Source organism: Neovison vison, chromosome 6, assembly GCF_020171115.1.
Source record: "Neovison vison isolate M4711 chromosome 6, ASM_NN_V1, whole genome shotgun sequence".
Classification (NCBI taxonomy): Eukaryota; Metazoa; Chordata; class Mammalia; order Carnivora; family Mustelidae; genus Neogale; species Neogale vison.
The window spans coordinates 125904054-125923009 of NC_058096.1; the positions used below are offsets into that span (position 1 = coordinate 125904054).

General features: G+C 37.6%; 1 protein-coding gene across 2 annotated transcripts in view; it reads right to left on the reverse strand.

Annotated features, from left to right (window-relative positions):
* Positions 1 to 18956, reverse strand: part of ARMC8 (armadillo repeat containing 8) — a 112329-nt gene that overhangs the window by 69241 nt on the left and 24132 nt on the right. Inside the window, exon 2 of one of the 2 annotated variants that reach the window (XM_044252284.1) lies at positions 9995 to 10071. The exons of the other annotated variant lie outside the window; for it this stretch is intronic. Within the exon in view, the coding sequence (XP_044108219.1) occupies positions 9995 to 10071 (77 nt within the window). The remainder of the gene's footprint in view (positions 1 to 9994; positions 10072 to 18956) is intronic. 2 annotated transcript variants of the gene reach the window in all.

An 18956-nucleotide genomic window follows, 5' to 3' on the forward strand; every position in this document is an offset into this window, starting at 1 on the left:
TACCAGACTTTTTTTTTGCCAACTTTGAAACTTAGGATCCTAAAAAATTCTATAACTGGCAAACCATGATACTGTAGAAAAACAGCAGAAAACAGAAGGAGAAAAAGTTACTTTAAAAAATCAACTAAATGTTATAGTCAGTGTGTGTTTCCAATACCAACCAAATTCATTGGCATTAAAAACCCTGGTAATAATTATAATACTCTTTCTCCTTAATTACTTTCTTCAATTATGGCAGAAAAATACTGCTATGATGCAGTGATGCACTGAAAGCTGATTCTTGCCACAAGTTTCTGAATGGCATTTTCACAAGTTTTGAGACAAAGACTATTGGCCTAGTCTTCCAGTAGCTCAGTGGAGCGGAGGGTAGGTCTATTTTTTTCAGGGCCTCATTTAGTTCTCTCTATAAACTATCACTCAGATCTTCCATATGGTTCACAGGGGATAAGTATTAGTATTTCTTTCCTTTATGGGGATTTAGCTGAATGACGCTTACTATAAGGGTTTTAATCAAGTTCTCACAGACAACTATAAAATTATATGACATCAAAGCCTCATTCAGCAAAGCATAGTAGGTGAAACTATAAATCTAGGCTTCTAGATCTATACATCTAGGATTCCTTATACAGACTTACTTCCTAATCATCAGCTTATAGACCCTATCTTAGCAGTATGACATTTATTTTCATCTTTCCTTCTCTGAATGTGTTCTGTCTATACTAATGCAGCACATCCATTTGTCTAGCAGCTATCTATTAAGAGTCTATTTTGTGCCAGGTGCCATTTTGGATGCTCTCTCTATTCTGGAGCTCCCAACAGCAACATTTCCCCCAGATTTCTCTCCATTTCTTCCTAAACTAAGCAGAAATGAAGTGTCCCCACATTACCTTATAAACACATTCCAAATATCTGGAGCCGTGCAAAAGTAAATGTTTTTATAGACAAAAACAAACAAAACCCCCTCCAAAACCAATTTTCCAGTTCTCCTAACAGTCTGCAAAGAAGACACGAAGGAGGCAATTCGTAGTTATAAAGTAAATGCAGACTGAAGAGAATTAATAAAATGGACCAATGTCTAAAGGAGGTAATTCTTGCTGTGACTCTAATAAATAAAATATATCAACGCTACATAAGGAAGAAGAGATGTTAACACCCAGCAAATAAATTCTATTCAGTTGTTACTATAAAGGGATACTAGGAGATCATTCCTATGAAACAGTTACAACTAAAAGAGATCATATTTATCACATATACCCATCTTTAGCAGATCTAAATATGGTATAGGATTCAATTTCGGAGCCAGCCAGAATGGAGCTATTCTCATTCTCTCTCTCTCTCTCATTTCCTTATCCTCTCCTCCTCATACTTTTCCCTGGCTACCTTTACTCATCTTTCACGTCCAGCCTTAGATAATTTCACTTATCTAAGGAATTTAAATCTAATTTCACTTCACTTACAGGAAGCTTGCCCTGACAGCTACCAGGTCTGGGTCAGGTGTCCCAGTGGTGCTCTATGGTACTCTATCAGAGCGCACACATTACTTGTTAGGATAGAAGTCTGTTTCCTCTTGAGAGGCAAGAAAGCCAGGATGACCTGAATATATCAGAGAACTTACTATTGATGGATCACAAAATGCACTATAAAGAAATCTACACTTTTGTAAAATACAAACTCAAAACTATCATCCAAGATGGGGCACAACATAAGTATTAGTATTTCAAAACTTATATATTGCTTTGAAATTTACAAAGCATTCCATATCCATTATGGTATGTAATCTTCATCACAACCTTGAGTAATATTAACCCTATTTTACCAATGAGGAAGCTAAGACTCAGATTTGGGGCTTTTCTCAGAGCTCCACATTAAATGACAGAGCCAGTTTCAACTCCTGTCTTTTATGCCAAGTGTTTTTTTCATTACCTCCAATATGTCAGGCATTCAGAACAAACTGATAGAAAAGAAGTGAGCTAACATATTGCCTTTTCCCTCCCATGTTTCAATTTTACACTTTTACACAAAACAATAAAGCATTTCTAACTTTCAATTGAAGACATACTTTTCCCAGTAGATCAAAGGAATATATCCCATATCAACCAGCTTTTAATGTTCGAGGGGAAAAATGCCCTACTTATATACTCCTGCAATTCAACAGTTAAGGTTTGAGCTCAACAATGTGTTAGGTTCTATGAAGGATATAAAAGCTCACATAATGGGTTGCTTGAAGAGTTTACAATCTCCTTTAGGAGATAAAAATAATACAAGCAATGTAAGGCAATGCTATATTATAAATCAAGGGCTTATATGGCTGAGATAAGTAAATGATTAGACAAGCTTAACAGGTTTTAAAGCAATGGTAGAACTAAATGAATCTTGGGAAATGGCCAGAATTTGGACAGTGAATGGGAAGGGCAAATGGAAAAGCCATTCATAGAAGACTGGAATGAATTTCCAATACTGGAAATGAATACATCATGTTTCTGGGGCAGGACCAGGAGCCTGGGTTGAAAAGAAGTGTCCCTTTAAGGTGGGAACATTTAGCAGAGCATAAAGAAAAGTGATGGGAAGAAGAGACAAACTAAAGGGGAAGAATAAAAGAGCAATCGTGTTTCCATCAGAAAAAGGATATGAAGGAAGCAGTGACTAAGCAAGATAAAATGAGTATCAGATGGATGGGAATGCAGAGAATATTAGAGTCAAGAGAGGCAATTAAATGGCTAATGCCCTTCCTCTGTGGTCCCAAGATTGCCCTGGGCTTAGGATTATCATAGCATTCACTAACCAAACCATAGTGGCCTATTTAGTAATCTAATTCCTTCATTAGACTTCTGGATGCTCCAGAGCAGTGACTACATTATTCATTCTTACATACTCCCCTCACATTACAATCCTTGGGACAATGTAGGCACTCAATAAATGTTTGTTGAAGGAATTATGCAATCCATCCAGGTATCTGCTCATGTGAGACTGACTAGGATGGCAGCCACAGGAATCACTCAGACGACATTCTGAGGAAGCAGTTAATAAGACGATTTGATGGGTAAACGAAATGTGATATGATACATGTCTCGAGTGATTACTTCAAGTCTCACTTCCTGAAGGGAGAGAACACTAGGAAGCTTAGAAAATAAATCCCTTAACAAGACAAGGATCTATATTGATTTCGGACACAATGAATGATCTTTCAGGTAGGATAAAAATACCAGGTAGAAAAGCTTAGAAAGTAAGCCTTGGGGATACCCCGCTCTTGGAGGATGGGAAAAGCAGCCAATATTAAGATGTGACAAAAAAGAGAAATTGCCATGGAACATTCTCAGCTAAAATCTAGCTAGAAACTTTCATTTGTCCACTAATAAATGGACTCAACAGGCATCTAGCTTACACAGAGACTAATCTTTCTACTTCCTTTCTTTACTCTAAAAGAGATTAATTTTCAGTGTGGAAGAAGTTCAGATATTAAACCAACATGTACAGTGGCTACCATAACTTGTGTCTAAATGAGCATATTAGGATGGAGATCAAAAATAAAAGAGAAAGTTGAGGCACCTGAGGGCTAAGTTGTTTACACATCTGACTCTTCATTTCGGCTCAGGTCATGATCTCAGGGTTGTGGGATCAAGCCCTGTGTCAGGCTTCACACTGGGCATGAAGTCTGCTTAAGATTCTCTCCCTCCCTTTCCCTTTGCCCCTCCACCCACTTCTCTCCCTCTCTTAAAAAAAAAAGAAAAGAAAAGAAAAATTAAAACCAAGACAGAAAGTAAACACTGCACTTTACAAGCAAAACAATAGGAAAAATTTTTTAAAGAACTGGGATCTAGACCTACTAGAGAAACAGTTTCAGTCAATCAGTCAAAACAGCATAAATTTTAAATGAAAACTTAATATCTAAAACCAGAAGATTATCTTTAAGATCCCGGAATGCTGGAGCCACAAGCTAAAGATCATTTTGAACCAGTATTACTTTTTACTTACCTGAGGAAGCTCCTGTTTGGAATATTGTACATTCAAACCTTGGTCTAATTGATGTGAAGTAGACAAAAAATACACTGGATACTGAAAACTACAATCTGAGTATAAAGTTTAACCTATTTGTGAAAACTCGCTGGTCCTAAGACATCCATAAAATGAGGAGAAAATATACATTTGTGGGTAGCTAGAATAAGACAACAACTTACAAAATTATCTGGATTTAGAAAATTACAAACATACTCACTGCTCTAAAATTAGGTGTGCCTTTTTGGAGAATGTAACATTCAAACATCCAAGTATAATAAGCTTTCTGCTATCTAGCATGGTTAGGGAGTGAGATATGCTCATATTCTAATTAAAGTTACCTTGCCACGTGTGAACTTCCAACTGTAAAAGAATTAGATAATGGTTATCTATTATCCAGACCAAAGCCATTTTTAAGATAAGGCTTTGATCCAGGAGGCATTTGAGAAATTTATACTTAACTTCCCATTGCAAGTCAACTGAGGCATGTACTATGCCCTACTATATGTATAAATTGAAAAGAACTGAGAATTGATGATAATTTAGTTTTTTTTATAAACAAGTTACCCTGTTGTGTAGATTTTTGGAACGTATATATTGTTAGATACAGTTCTACTTTGTATAAATACTATCAAGCTCAGAAATCAGAATTCTATTTAAATCTTTGTTTTATCAATGTGGGATTACAAATCACCTTCTATTTTCCAAAAATAACGAATACAATGTAGGAATTGCATTAAAATAAATGCTAAAATATTTTAGAGCATATTAATATTTTTAATACATGTAATCATTCCAAAGAACACAAAAAATGTTATAATATGGCAGCATACAGTTAAATGTTCTACAAATATGACAAGATAGATATAGATATACACACACTCGTATCCATACAAATATACAGCTGTTCTTGTTGTTTGAAGTTAATAACACATACAAACAGCTTATCTATCTTTGTGTAAAACTGTCAATCTGATCTAATAATTTTTGGAAAAACTTGCCACCCTTTTAAACAGACTGAATTGTCTCAGAATACACAGTTTTAAACAAGACTCAGAGTTACTTCATTTCATTTGGGATATGGTCATCTTTATTTATGTTTATCTCTAACACTCTTAAAAGTAACCAATAGGATTATTTCTTTTGAATTATTCTAAAAATTATCCTTTAATTTAAAATTTCTCGAAACCCAAAGCTTTTGTTTTATGAAAGCTCATATTTTTAGTTCATGTAAGAGAAATGGAATCTGTCTATATTCTACTACCAAAATAAACTTACATCATCGGTACATTAAAATACTTCAGAAAATAATTTTTAGAAGTGGATACTTGGTGAAAATCCCCCAACAATTCTAAAGTACCCTCAAGAGCCTGGCTGAGTTTACCAAGAGATCCAGTCTAGTTTCCTAGTTCTATTCCACTTGGAAACTACAAAGCCAGCCACATTAACTTGTATCATCTTTTGCCCTTCAACACAGGGCCACATAGGGATATCTGCTGATCTTTTCCTGGAGAATCACTAATGTAAAAACCAGATGAGGTGCTTTAATTTATTAAATATGTTTAAAAAAACAACAACACAGTATTAAGCAGTTGGACTTTACATAAACAGTTGAAGAGTTATTCCTTCTTAACTAGGAGGTTTAACAGGATTGAGCTAACTTCACCAGGATTGAGTAACTTCACCAAAAAATTAACTGTTTAAGGTAATATACAGATCTCCATGCTAGAGGAAGCTCAGAATTGCAATGCAGTGTAGTTTATTTGATATAGCTACTCTGTTTCAGTTGCAAAGGCTATAATTTATAACCTACACAATGGACCTATCTTATTCCTACCTAATGATTTTTAATTTGAAACTTTGCTCTTTTAGGATCTGATTCTGTATTCAAACCTTTGATACAATAGGATCATTTAAATTTATACCAAATAATGTACTATTAACAAAAGTTATTTCTTTTTTTTTTCCAATTTATTTATTTTCAGAAAAACAGTATTCATTATTTTTTCACCACACCCAGTGCTCCATGCAAGCCATGCCCTCTATAATACCCACCACCTGGTACCCCAACCTCCCACCCCCCCGCCACTTCAAACCCCTCAGACTGTTTTTCAGAGTCCATAGTCTCTCATGGTTCACCTCCCCTTCCAATTTACCCAAATTCCCTACTCCTCTCTAACGCCCCTTGTCCTCCATGCTATTGGTTATGCTCCACAAATAAGTGAAACCATATGATAATTGACTCTCTCTGCTTGACTTATTTCACTCAGCATAATCTCTTCCAGTCCCGTCCATGTTGCTACAAAAGCTGGATATTCATCCTTTCTGATGGAGGCATAATACTCCATAGTGTATATGGACCACATCTTCCTTATCCATTCATCCACTGAAGGGCATCTTGGTTCTTTCCATAGTTTGACGACTGTGGCCATTGCTGCTATAAACATTGGGGTACAGATGGCCCTTCTTTTCACGACATCTGTATCTTTGGGGTAAATACCCAGGAGTGCAATTGCAGGGTCGTAGGGAAGCTCTATTTTTAATTTCTTGAGGAATCTCCACACTGTTCTCCAAAGAGGCTGCACCAACTTGCATTCCCACCAACAGTGTAAGAGGGTTCCCCTTTCTCCACATCCTCTCCAACACATGTTGTTTCCTGTTTTGTTAATTTTGGCCATTCTAACTGGTGTAAGGTGATATCTCAATGTGGTTTTAATTTGAATCTCCCTGAGGGCTAATGATGATGAGCATTTTTTCATGTGTCTGATAGCCATTTTTATTTCTTGATTGGAGAAGTGTCTGTTCATATCTTCTGCCCATTTTTTGATGTGTTTGTCTGTTTCGTGTGGGTTGAGTTTGAGGAGTTCATTATAGATCCTGGATATCAACCTTTTGTCTAAAACAGTTATTTCTAAAGAACTCCTCATTCTTCAACAATTAAAATTAAGCACTTCTGTTGCTTAACAGTATTTTTCAGTAAGGGCACATTCACTTACGTAAAATGGTCCTTTATGACATGGGTTAGCTACAAAGAAGCTCCCTATATGTATGGGTAGGACTATGGCCCTACCACGCTGAATAGATTACAGATCATGATGAGAAGTCCTTACTTGCCTTTAATTTCTTCAATTTTGTTTTTCCTGCTGGTATGTTTTATATGTTCACAATCCTTATTAAGCAAAATCAAATTATAGTTAGAAAAATGATAAAGTTCTGTTGTTTCATAGCTAAAGCTAGTTGTCAATTTTTAAATGTCTTTCCAATTGGATATTTTGGACTCAAAGCTAATTACATCAACTTCTATCTTCTCACTCAAAGTTAGTAGGGTACCTTTGGTTGTTTATACTCTGCGGCTACTTCGCTTCTACCTACCTATTTTGGTCTAGTAATGGTCTTTGTAGGACTCAATGGTGTCTGTGTGATGTGTGTAAAAGAGGAAAACTGGTCAACTCTCTCATCCTAAACCTCATTTTGGTTCCTCCTTTCCGCTATCAATACTGTAGTATTCTAGTACTAGACAAGGTTACCTGAGAATGAAATGTTAAAAATATAGTTCATTTTTTATGATCTTGACTATGTACAATTAATTTTCAGACAGTGACAATGTTTAGGAAAATAATAAGTCAGAAAGAATAAATTTTTCTCTCTGGGGAAAAGGGCACTTTATCAAATCAAACTATACATATCTATATAAGGCTAGCTCTATTCTGACACAAAGTAAAAAGATTTGGGGTGATCTGTACCTTTCCGACTTTAAATAGATTTTACTATTTTAAGTAGCAATCATATTTATATGTTACCACTTGGATTCTCATCTGAATCAAGAATTCTGGCCCCTTTCCCTCATCTCCATCAGTTCAAATTGTTTCCATTTGATATTTTTTGTTTTTCTTTCTCTTCTTTGAAAAGAATCATCTTATTTTTGAAGTTGTTTTAAACTAGGATCAATAATGATTAAGCAATTCAGTGCCAATTTGTGGCTATCAACATACCAGGAACTGGATTTTATATTTCTGACTTAATTCTTATAACCTGGCAAGATGGGCGTATTACTCTCCCATTACAAATGATGAAGCTGAGGCTCACAGATATTAAGTAACTTGCCCCAACACACAGCTAGGAAAGGCCTCCAGTAGGAAATGTCAGAACCAATAATTCAACCTCTTGTTGTCCAACTCCGAAGCCCATACTCTTTGTATTCCACCACCCCTACACAAAAATCTTGCTAATCTGTCTCAGCTAACAGTTTAGTGTCCTAGACTTGACACTTTTTAAAGAGGTGCTAAAGGCCATCCAACTTCACCTTCCCTGGTATGTTATAATACACTCTTTCCGCTGCTTTGTATGCCTTATTTATCAACTTTCTTTGGGAAATGAGAAATTTCGAAAGTGACAAGTAACACCTGAATCAGCTACTCATTTCTGATATAAGAAAAAAGACTTTCACACAGAAATCTTGATAAAATTAGCTTCTCTCCTAAACCACTCTAGCAATCATAATAAAAATAAAGATACAACATCATCTCTATCATTCATGGAACACTTAATGAGTCTAAATTAAGCTACTTATTGAGCTAAACTACTTATTGAACAATCCTAAATGATATCAAGGATTACTAACATATAAAACTGTCTGGGTGTGTGTGGGAAGTGTCTGTCTAAAGAGAAGTGTTAATTAAAACTATCCCTATAGCTAAGCTCTATGTGTAGGTACAGCCCAAGCTGATTTATTTAACAGATGAATTTAATACCACGTTTTCTGGTAATAATCAAACTAGTCTACAAAGGGGCTGATTAAATCATCACAAAGTCTCCTAGAGAAGGGGACAAAGGCAGAGTCAACATAATGAGAAAACAAGAACTGTAATCTCCTGTTTCTGTACTGAGAAAATGTGAAGTAAGGCATCAAGTATGCCAGGCAGGTCTACATCCAGCTCCTCACCTTCTTTTCCAACTCAATTTGAATAGTCAAGCAGCCTTACTCACTTTTCTCTTGCCTCCACCCTACAAAATCCACATCCCCAAGACATGTCCTATACAATATGCTTTGGCGAGGGGGGGTGCTGGGGGAGTGGTGTGAATAAGAATTAGAATCTGTTGATATTTCTATAAATAAAGCATCCTCGCCTTGCCATGACTGAGCAAAAATTAAACGGAAAGTACTATTTGGCCGATGACACTAACAGGGTAAGAGAAGAATAAAAGGACTCGTGTGCCAATGCTATACCAAACATCCTGACCCTTTTTTGTTTCCTCCTTTGCCTGGACACAGTTCGAGCCTGTGGGTGCTCTATGTTTGCCAACCCTAAGAGGAGAGTCTTAGGCTAGACCTTCTCCTGTAGAAGTCATATGTCAAGAGCATGATAATCTGCTCTTAGGATAGAGAATTCATCTTTCAATCACCTGCAATCTTACCACACTTATCTGACTTAAGTTTTTAAAGGTATTATCACCTCAGATAGCTTGCTTTAAAACGTTTCCTCTCATTAAACACCAGGGAATTTTGCAGAAAAAAATGGGTATTCAAGTTTTCAAGAATTTAAATTTCCAATAACTACTTTCTAAATTCTGAGATTTAAAACATCAGTAGGAGATTCAAGCCTTATAGTCAGTGAGTTAACCAAAAACAAAACAAAAAACCGTACTGACATATTCTCCCATCCCTTTCAAATTATAAAAGATAGTCAATTTTATTCCCTTGCTTTTGTTGGATATAAAAGTCACAAAAGCATTCTCCAAAAACATGTTTTAAAATGGTAAAACAAGTGTTCTACAAAAAAGTAAGTGAACCATGTCAGTGAATAAGTATCAGACAACTCTTTACAGTACAATACTAAAGTCATGAATGTCAGGATCGTTCTAAAACAGAAGAAAAAAATTTTAATCCTGCATTTTCAGAATTATAATATTTGGCAAATCCAAACACAAAAACAAATAAGACTAAAAAACCAAAACAAAACAAAAAAGACTTTTGATAGACTCTTAAATACATACTACTTACATGACACCTTGAAGAACTTTCTGGGGATCAGGGTCAAATAGCCTGTCAACATAGTGGCGACTGCTAGCTGTTACTTCCTAGAAAGTGGGGGGGAAAAATTATGACATCTGAAGCCACGCAAATCACAAATTCACAGCATCACCCACAACATCAAGTAGCTATTTAATCTAATTTAAGGCAGATGCATTAGAATGTCTACAAAATACTTACTGTATTAAATCATTCTGAGAGAAGCTTGTGACAAGATAAATAAGATGGGGAAGAAAGAAAATAGCTTGTTCTCACTAAAACCATAACTAGACAGTGGTATCTTTGTGGTGAGCCTTGTAAGCTTTGCCAACAGAAGAACTGGGTATAAGTGTTAAGAAGCAGGGTAAGTTTCTTAATCAACTGTTGGATGTCACCTTCATTATGAACAATAGATAGGTATGTTGCTTCTGCTTAGTACCCACTAAAGGGAGAGAGAATCTGGTTCTCAGCAAGGAAAAAAGGGGAAGCACTTCATAAAAAGTCCAAGAGGGGTAGTCCACATGCAAAAGGAAGACGTTCAGACTGATGGAGAGAAGCTACACTGATAGGAAGCAGACATATGCAAACATAAAAACAAGTGGTCACACTTTCTGTGAGGGAAAAGCAATTAAGAATTAGAGGGATTTAGGGGTGTCCAGGTTAAGTGTCTGATTCTTGATTTTGGCTCAGGTCATGATCTCAAGGTCCTGGGACTGAGTGTACCGCACTCCATGCTCAGGAAGGAGTCTGCTTGAGACTCCTCCTCTCCCCCCTCAGATAAATAAATCTTTAAAAAAAAGAGAGAGAGAGAGATTTATCAAGTCCAACAGAGCTGTCTAGTCTGAAGTGGCTGAGGCCACTTAGATAGGGGAGAGTTAGAACTTTCAAAAAGCAAAGGGAGACACCTCCTTTTATTTGTATTGTGGAGTTTCCTCTATTATGTTATTTTTTAATAATACTTATTTGGGGGTAATATTTTTTATATTTAATTTTCATTGCTTTTTAAAAAAGATTGTCTTTTAGTAAGTGATCTCTAACCCCAAAGTGGGGCTCAAACTCATAACCCTGAAGCCAAGTCACATGCTTTACCAACTAAACCTGCAAGGCACCACATTTTTTAAAACAAAGAACCAGAACATATGTTCAAGAACCAGAGAAAAAGAATTTTCGTCCCTTCTGTTTCTTTCTGATGCCTGCTGAAGTATCTCATGTACTTCTGCCCATCTGCAATGAATAAGCATCAAGAGGAAGAAATACTGTTCCAGTTTACCCAGAACCCCGATCAGAAACAGTTAAGTCCCAAGACACAGTGCCAGCTTAAACTTCTGAGTCACCAAAAGTATCTCTGGAGAAAAAGTACATAATCTCTAATTTTCTGATAACAGAATTAATTCAAAATCAAAATACCTTTTCTATTATGAGCTTGCTACCAAAATATCCTCATAGGCAACCCAAATACCTACTTTTAGTATGCACTCCATTTATAAAAAACAAACAGGGCAGCAAATAAGCAAAACTGATCGAAACACTTGTGTCCAACAGGATACCATTAAAGTACCTGATAATAGGATTTGGTTTACTCAAAATAATGGAACCACAGAGTTAGAAGGATTCTTAATAAGTATTTGTCCCAATCCCTAGGGCACCTGGGTGGCTCAGTCTGTTGAGCTCAGTCTTTGACTGAGGTCATGATCCTAGCATTCTGGAATTGAGGCCAGTGTCGGGCTCCCTGATCAGCAGGGAATCTGCTTCTCCCTTTCCTTCTACCCCTTTGCCTGTTTGTACGTGCTCGCTCACTCTCTCTCTCTCTCTCAAATAAATAAGTAAAATCTTTAAAAAAAAAAAAAAAGAAGTTTCATAATTTAAGAAAAAAAGTATTTTAACCCAATCCCTTAGTTAACAAATGAGGGATGCATCTTTACCCTGATGCCAGATTATCAAAGTTTAAGTAGGGATGCAAACAACTGTACAATCCATCAAGAAATAATATATCAAGAGCAAAATCCAGAGTAAAACTGAAAACAGTATTCCTGTCATAACAAACAGATGAGTTTCATCACTCCATTTGAATACATGGAAGTGTACACATAGTACATTCTTCTGAGTACCTTAGACCCTTCTACCTAGGGACTGATCTTGGATTTACTGTTCCTCTTCACACACTCTCTCACAGCTCTTCATCTCTTGCCAAAAGACACTTGGGTTTAAGACCTGTATCTTAAACAACCCAAGTTTTGCCCATTAACAGCAACTCTCTTTACTGCTCTGTAGCTGGTTCATTCAATTTTACAAGCAATGAGTACCTACTATATGCAAGGCGGTGTGGAAGGCATTAAAGACTTTTAAATGGGTAAGGCATGGTCCCTGTCCTCAAGAATTCATTTGCTATTATAATTATGTTTACACATTTATGTTTCCTACTAGAATACAAAACAGAAGTATACATACTTCTGTTTTGAAGACTCCTTAGAGGAGTTAGTTTTGGAAAACAAGTAAGAGTGCACAAGACTGGACAAGGAAAAGTGAATGTCCCAATCACAGCCAAAGCCCATAGCCCATGTGAAGCCAACAAACATATATCATCAGCAAATATATACCAGTTGCTAGCACTGAGAAAGAAGGGAAGGGCAGAGGCCACCAAGAATATGTAACACAAAAGGCTAACCAGTAGGTGGCCCATAACTGGAGTACAGATTATCTTTTGGTCAAAGTTGTAAGCTAGGTGCCAAAGAATACACAAAATGATATTATGGCAGAACTTTGCATTTAAGGAGTTTACAATCTGTAAGAGGATCAAGTCATGTACATACACACACATATAAAACAATCCTCTGAGCTGCCTAGGTAGCAGCAAGCTTAGGGGATATAGTCACTTACACAATTTTACTCTACACTTTTGCCTAACATAAATCATTATTTGTCTGTATGGGACAATTCTCATATTTTACTGCTTCCCTTTGTAGATCACATCCCCTTTCAGCCCTCATCTCTCTTTTTTTAAAAGGCAACCTGGAAATGTAAGAATATGAGACAGAAGGCAAATGGTATAGATATTAAACTGGTCAGGGAAACCATCTCTAAGATGGTGACATTTGAGCAAAGACCTGAAAAAGATGAAGGAGGAAGTCATACAGCCACCTGGGGACAAAGCTTTTTAGAAGAGAACACCAAATGCAAAGGCTCTGAAATGGGAAGTGTCTGCTGTGATCAAAGACAGAGGCCATTACAGTTGGTGCAAAATGAATGAAGGAGAAAGCTACAGAGGATAAGGTCAGAGAAGAAGGGCCAGATGCTAAAGAGCTATATTGTCTAATATGATAGCCACTGGCCTCATGTGGCTATTGGCATTTGAAATGTGGATAAGAATTGAATTTTAAATTTTTTAACCTTAATTAATATTTTAAATTTAGAAAAACTAATATTGGATTAGTTGTTAGGAAACCTTTAAGAATGTTTAGAATTACTTGGGTATGTAAATCTGCTTGCTCAATTATAAATTTTATGATACCTAAATGCCAAACAAGTATTTCTAATCAAAATTTGGCATCCAAACTGTATAAAATACACACCAGATTTTGAAGACTTACTATAAAAAATAAAATAATTCAACTAATAATTCTTATATTGAATTATACTGTTGAAATAACATTTCAGCACATTGGTTTAAATGAGATACATTAAGATTAATTTCATGTTTTCTTTTTATGTTCTCAGCATGACTGCTAGAAAATTTAAAATTATGTGTATAGCTTGTATTATTTTTCCACTGGACAGGGCTGGCATAGAGCCCTGGCATACGGAGTCACTGTAAGGATTTTGCTTTTTATGGTTCGAGTTGGGAAGCCATTACAGTTTTGGGAAAAGAGACATGAACTGACTTGTTTTAAAAGGATCACTCTGGTTACAACCTTAGAACAGACAAACATGTGGAAGGGCTAGAGGACAAAAGCAGGGAGACTAGGTAGGAGGCTGTTTCGGTATCAGAAATGTGGTCATTTCAGAGAAATGATGGTAGTCTGGACTAGGATAAGAGCTTTGAAGGTAATACAATTCACTGATTCCAGATAAATGCTGGAAGTTGAAATGACTGTCAAACTGGATATGGTGTCACAACAGATGTGGGGTGTGAAAAAAGAGAGGAGCCAAGGATAACACTTAAGGTTTTTGCCTGAGTATCTAGAAAGATTTGAGTTGGCAGTTAATGAGATGAGGAAGACTCTGAATAATACAGGTTTGGGTGAGAAGATCAAAAATGCAGTTTTGAACATGTTAGTTTTGAGAATTTTATTAGTCATCTAAGTGAGAATGTCAAGTTGGCAGTTGGATACATGAATGTGGAGTTTAGGAGACAGTTGTGGGTTAGATATACTAATCAGGGAATTGTCAGCATGCGAATGGGATGAGTTCACTAAGGGAGTTCACTTTACCATGGATAAAGCAGGCCAAAAGACTGAACACTGGAACACTTGGATTAAGCAGAATAACAAGCCAAATGATAGACTGTTTCAAGGAGAAAGTAATCAAATATGCCAAATATTCATAAAGTATAGCATAAGATGATGAGTAGGGCCTGATACAGAAATATGGAGATCATCAGCAACCTTGACAACAACAGTATGGGCAGAGTGGTGAAGCCAATGCCTACCTGAAGAGGATCGCAGAGAATACGGGAAAAGAGGAATTAGAGAAAGTTAGACAACTCTTGCACGGAATTTCATTTTGGAAAGGAGAATGAAGGAACAGAGTAGTACCTAGAGGGAGAAGTGCAGTGCTCGCTTCAGCAGCACATACACTAAAATTGGAGGGAGAAGTGGAGTCAGGAGAGCATTTTTTAAAAGATGCAATAAATTAGAGCATACTTACTTACTGATGGAAATTTTTTTATAGAGAAAAAACATGCTGCATTGGGGTAGGGGGGAACTTTAGGAACAATGTTCATAAATAATTGAGAGGGAATGGAACTTATTGAGCAAGCAGAACATGGAAAGTACAATAATCAGAGAGAATTAAGTAGATGGATACGGCAGTAATCACTTGTGGATACTGTCTGTGGTTACTCCTATTTTTACAGAGTAAAAATGGTGAGGATGGGTGGAGAGGTGGGTGGTTTGAAGAAAGGAGAAAGACAACAACACTGAATGGGCCAAGAAAATGTACCAGGACTGCCAGACAGCACTAGCCTTCTTGAAGTTTACTGTTATGAATTTAAAGTATGACCAGTCAGCATGGCTGTGTTTTTCCTCATCAACATTAAACTGTAAAAGTAGGCATGAAAAAGAGAGTTTGATTTAACCAGAGTCGGAATTTCATCACATAAGGATGACAAAGCTAGGGGAAGGGGTCAGCTCAGTTGAGTGTATATGCAGTTGTAATTTAATGATGGAGCTATTAAAGGCCAGTGAAAAAATGGTAGGATTAATAGACTGCAGATAACAGATGGACTGCAGAAGGACTGTTGCTATTGGGCAGTAGAAGCAGTGGCTTGGAAGGACAGAAGGTGGTGGGTAGGATATTTGAATTTGAGATTATGGAGGAACTTTAGTTATTGGTAAGGCCAAGGTCTAGGAAATGACCATAGGAACAAGTACCTCAAGGTAGGATGGAGAATATGATCATCAGGGAAGGTTATAGTTTAAGAAAAATTATCGGAGTGCCTGGGTGGCTCAGTCGGTTAAACATCTACCTTTGACTCAGGTCATGATCCGAGGGTCCTGGAGTCGAGCCCCACGTCATCCGGCTCCCTGCTCAGTGAGGAGTCTGCTTTTCCCTTTCCCTCTGCCTGCCACTCCCCCTGCTTGTGTGTGCTCTCTTTCTCTCTCTCTCTGACAAGTAAATAAATAAAATCTTTTAAAAAAGAAAAATAGTCTACATAGGCAATGAAATTTCTATAAATTATCACGCAAGTAGGTGCTAGAAAAAGTGACCATAAGCTAGCAGCTAAAATCTCAAAGAAATGAAGAAGAATGAACCAGGGGGTCTGTAGATGCACAACAAGATAGAGTCTGATAAAATACAGAGCAGGAGTGTTTAGAGAAAAGGGAAAGAAAGGGGTCTGAAAAGAGCAATGACAAGCAAGTCTTTATCTCCATCTCTAGGGACAGAAGGGTTATGAGATAGAAGGAAAAAGAGCCAGCTGAGAAGTTTACAAAAGAAAGCTGGGGAAAAAGTTCCATCAGGGAAAAATCCCAGTTCAGTCTGAACAAAAAAGATGAAGGAAATGTTCAGAGAAGAGGCAGGAAAAAGGTAAGGGATCTGGACAGAAAAGCAGAAAGACAGTTTGAAGAATGAATGAAGAATGACCCTAGAGCCCTGAGCTTCTTACGGTAGTTAATGTAAACAGATACAAAGAGCTTAATCCTGACGACCTCAAGGGAAAGAGTTGGAGTGTGTGGGGGAAGGTAGGGGGTGGAAAGAACTTCAGGGCCCTTCATTCTTGCCAACAACAAAATAGGGAGGAACAGTTTGATCTGGGCACTTCTCATTTACTCCAGAAATATGAGAAGCACTGGGATTCCTCCTTCCAACCTGCTCATAGAGACAAAAAGGTTAGGAGGGTTTCTGATGCTCTGTCCTTTCAAGATGTGGCTTCACCTTCACTTCAAAACACCTATGCTCTTTTATGAGGCACCTGGGTGGTTCAGTCGGTTAAGTGTCTGACTCTTGATCTGAGCTCAGATCTTCATCTCAGGATGGTGAGTTCAAGCTCCACATCGGGCTCCGCACTAGTCATGGAGCCTACTTAAAACAACAATAAAAAAACACCAATGCCCTTTTAAATTGCTTTCTGTAGCTTCCATTAACTGTACACATGGTGATTCTTCCATCCTTCTAACGGACTAAATGTGCCAAGCAGCCAGCTAAAGCTCAAGGTACAGTCTGTGCCCATAAAGGAGAGCAAAGCTAGCCAAGGTCAGACTGTGACCTCTGCCTTTTGGTACAAGGCTTCAAACAAATGACCTAGCAAGCCCTTAAAACCTTGGGTCTCAACTCATTTTATACATTCAAGGCTGTAATAAAACCACCACAAATGTGTATATTAAAAACCTGTGATGTTTACACTTTCTAGCACCCCCTGAAATTCTATTAGATGAAAACATATATGGATCCCTTTCACAAAAAGTTTGTAGATACCAAATTTGTGAATTAGAGTTAATTCTAAGAAGAGCTGAATCTACTGTGTATGCAAACAGGTACTGATCACTCTAAAAAGAGAATCCTGAAGCAAATTTCTTCTTGTAGGAAAACAAAAACAGAAACAGGTAATGGGTTACATTCCATTATGGAGAAATATTAATGGAAGCACTTTCCCTTTTATTAGGGTTAGGCAACTTTCTAAATGGCCCCCAGTGATATCTACCTCCTGGTACTTGATTCTAATGACAGAATGCAATGAAGGTAACAGGATGTCACTTCAGTTTGGTATGTGTGTGAAAAGCCAGCTGCCATGCTGTGCTATGGAGAGGCTCATGCAGAATGGAACTGTGGAAGGCCTCCAGCCAAGAGCCAGCAAGGAACTGAAGCCCTTAGTCCAACAGCCCACATGGAACTAAATCCTGCCAATGATCATGTGAATGAACTTGGAAATAGAGTCTCCCTCAACTGACCTTTCAAATAAAACAAGGCTCGGGCTAAATGTACGTGGATGGCTCAGTTGGTTAAGCGGCCTACACTGGATTTTGGCTTAGGTCATGACCCTGGGGTCCTAGGATGGAGTCCGCCTGAAGGTTTTCTCTCTCTCTCCCTCTCCCTCTGTCCTCCCCTCCATTCATGGTCTCCCTCTCTCAAATAAATCTTAAAAAACAAAAAACAAACAAAAAAACCCCACAGAAATAAGAACAAAAGCAAACAAACAAAAAAACATGGCTCCGGTTAAAACCCTGACTACAACCTCTCAAGAAACTTTGGGGCAGAGGTACCAGCTAAGCCACACCTGAATTCCCGACCTACAGAAACTGTGAGATAATAAACATGTTTTAAGCAGCTAAGTTTCGGAGTAATTTGTTACATAACAATATTACAGATAATGGGGCACCTTAGGTGGCTCAGCTGGTAAGTGTCTACCTTTGGCTTGGGTCATGGTCCCAGGGTCCTGGGATCGAGCCCCACATCGGGCTCCCTACTTGCAGAAAGCCTGCTTCTCCCTCTCCCACTCTCCCTGCTTGTGTTCCCTCTCTCGCTGCATCTCTGTCAAATAAATAAATAACATAACAAAAATTAAAAAAAATATTATAGATAACAATACAACTTCAAATTTATCATCAAAGTAGGATAATTTTAAAAAGAGGGAAAGAGGGCACTATTAATCATTAGCACAAAGTAATACACATAAATGAAAAGTGCTACAAACAAATCAGGTTGTATGATAATCCTACCTTCAATTCTTCAGAAGTACAGAAGAGGAAAAAAGTTAGAGCTCAAAAAACTGGTCAGACATCCTGAAAAGGTAAACTAAAACAGTCTTTGAATACCCTTTTGAATAAGCTATCCATGACTGGGGTGAATTAAAACCTTGCCTTTTAGGAGGAGGATCCAAGATGGCAGATTTTAGGAAGAAGGAGAACTGCAACCATTTGCAAATACCTGCACCAGCCAGGGAGTCTGGGGGACACTCCATCCACCCATGCATGCCTCAGCAAATGCCAAAATCCTGAACTCATCTCTTCCCATGGACACACAATACAGCTACGAATAGAACCATTTCCCTCTTAAAAAGATTTGAAAACTAGATGAAATGTTCTTCATAACAAAGGATAAGAGAGGCTGGGTAAGAGAGGAAGAGACACAGAATTGCAAACAAAACAAAACAAAAAACCTTACCCTGGCATGGCACACAACAGGGAAGGATATTACCAGTTAGGTGCTTCCCCCAGAGGTGGGAGGGGTTGGTGCGCACATTGGGTGCCCTGGCCTCTGAGATCTATACCAGAAAGACCAGTCTCCAGAATGGCTTAGA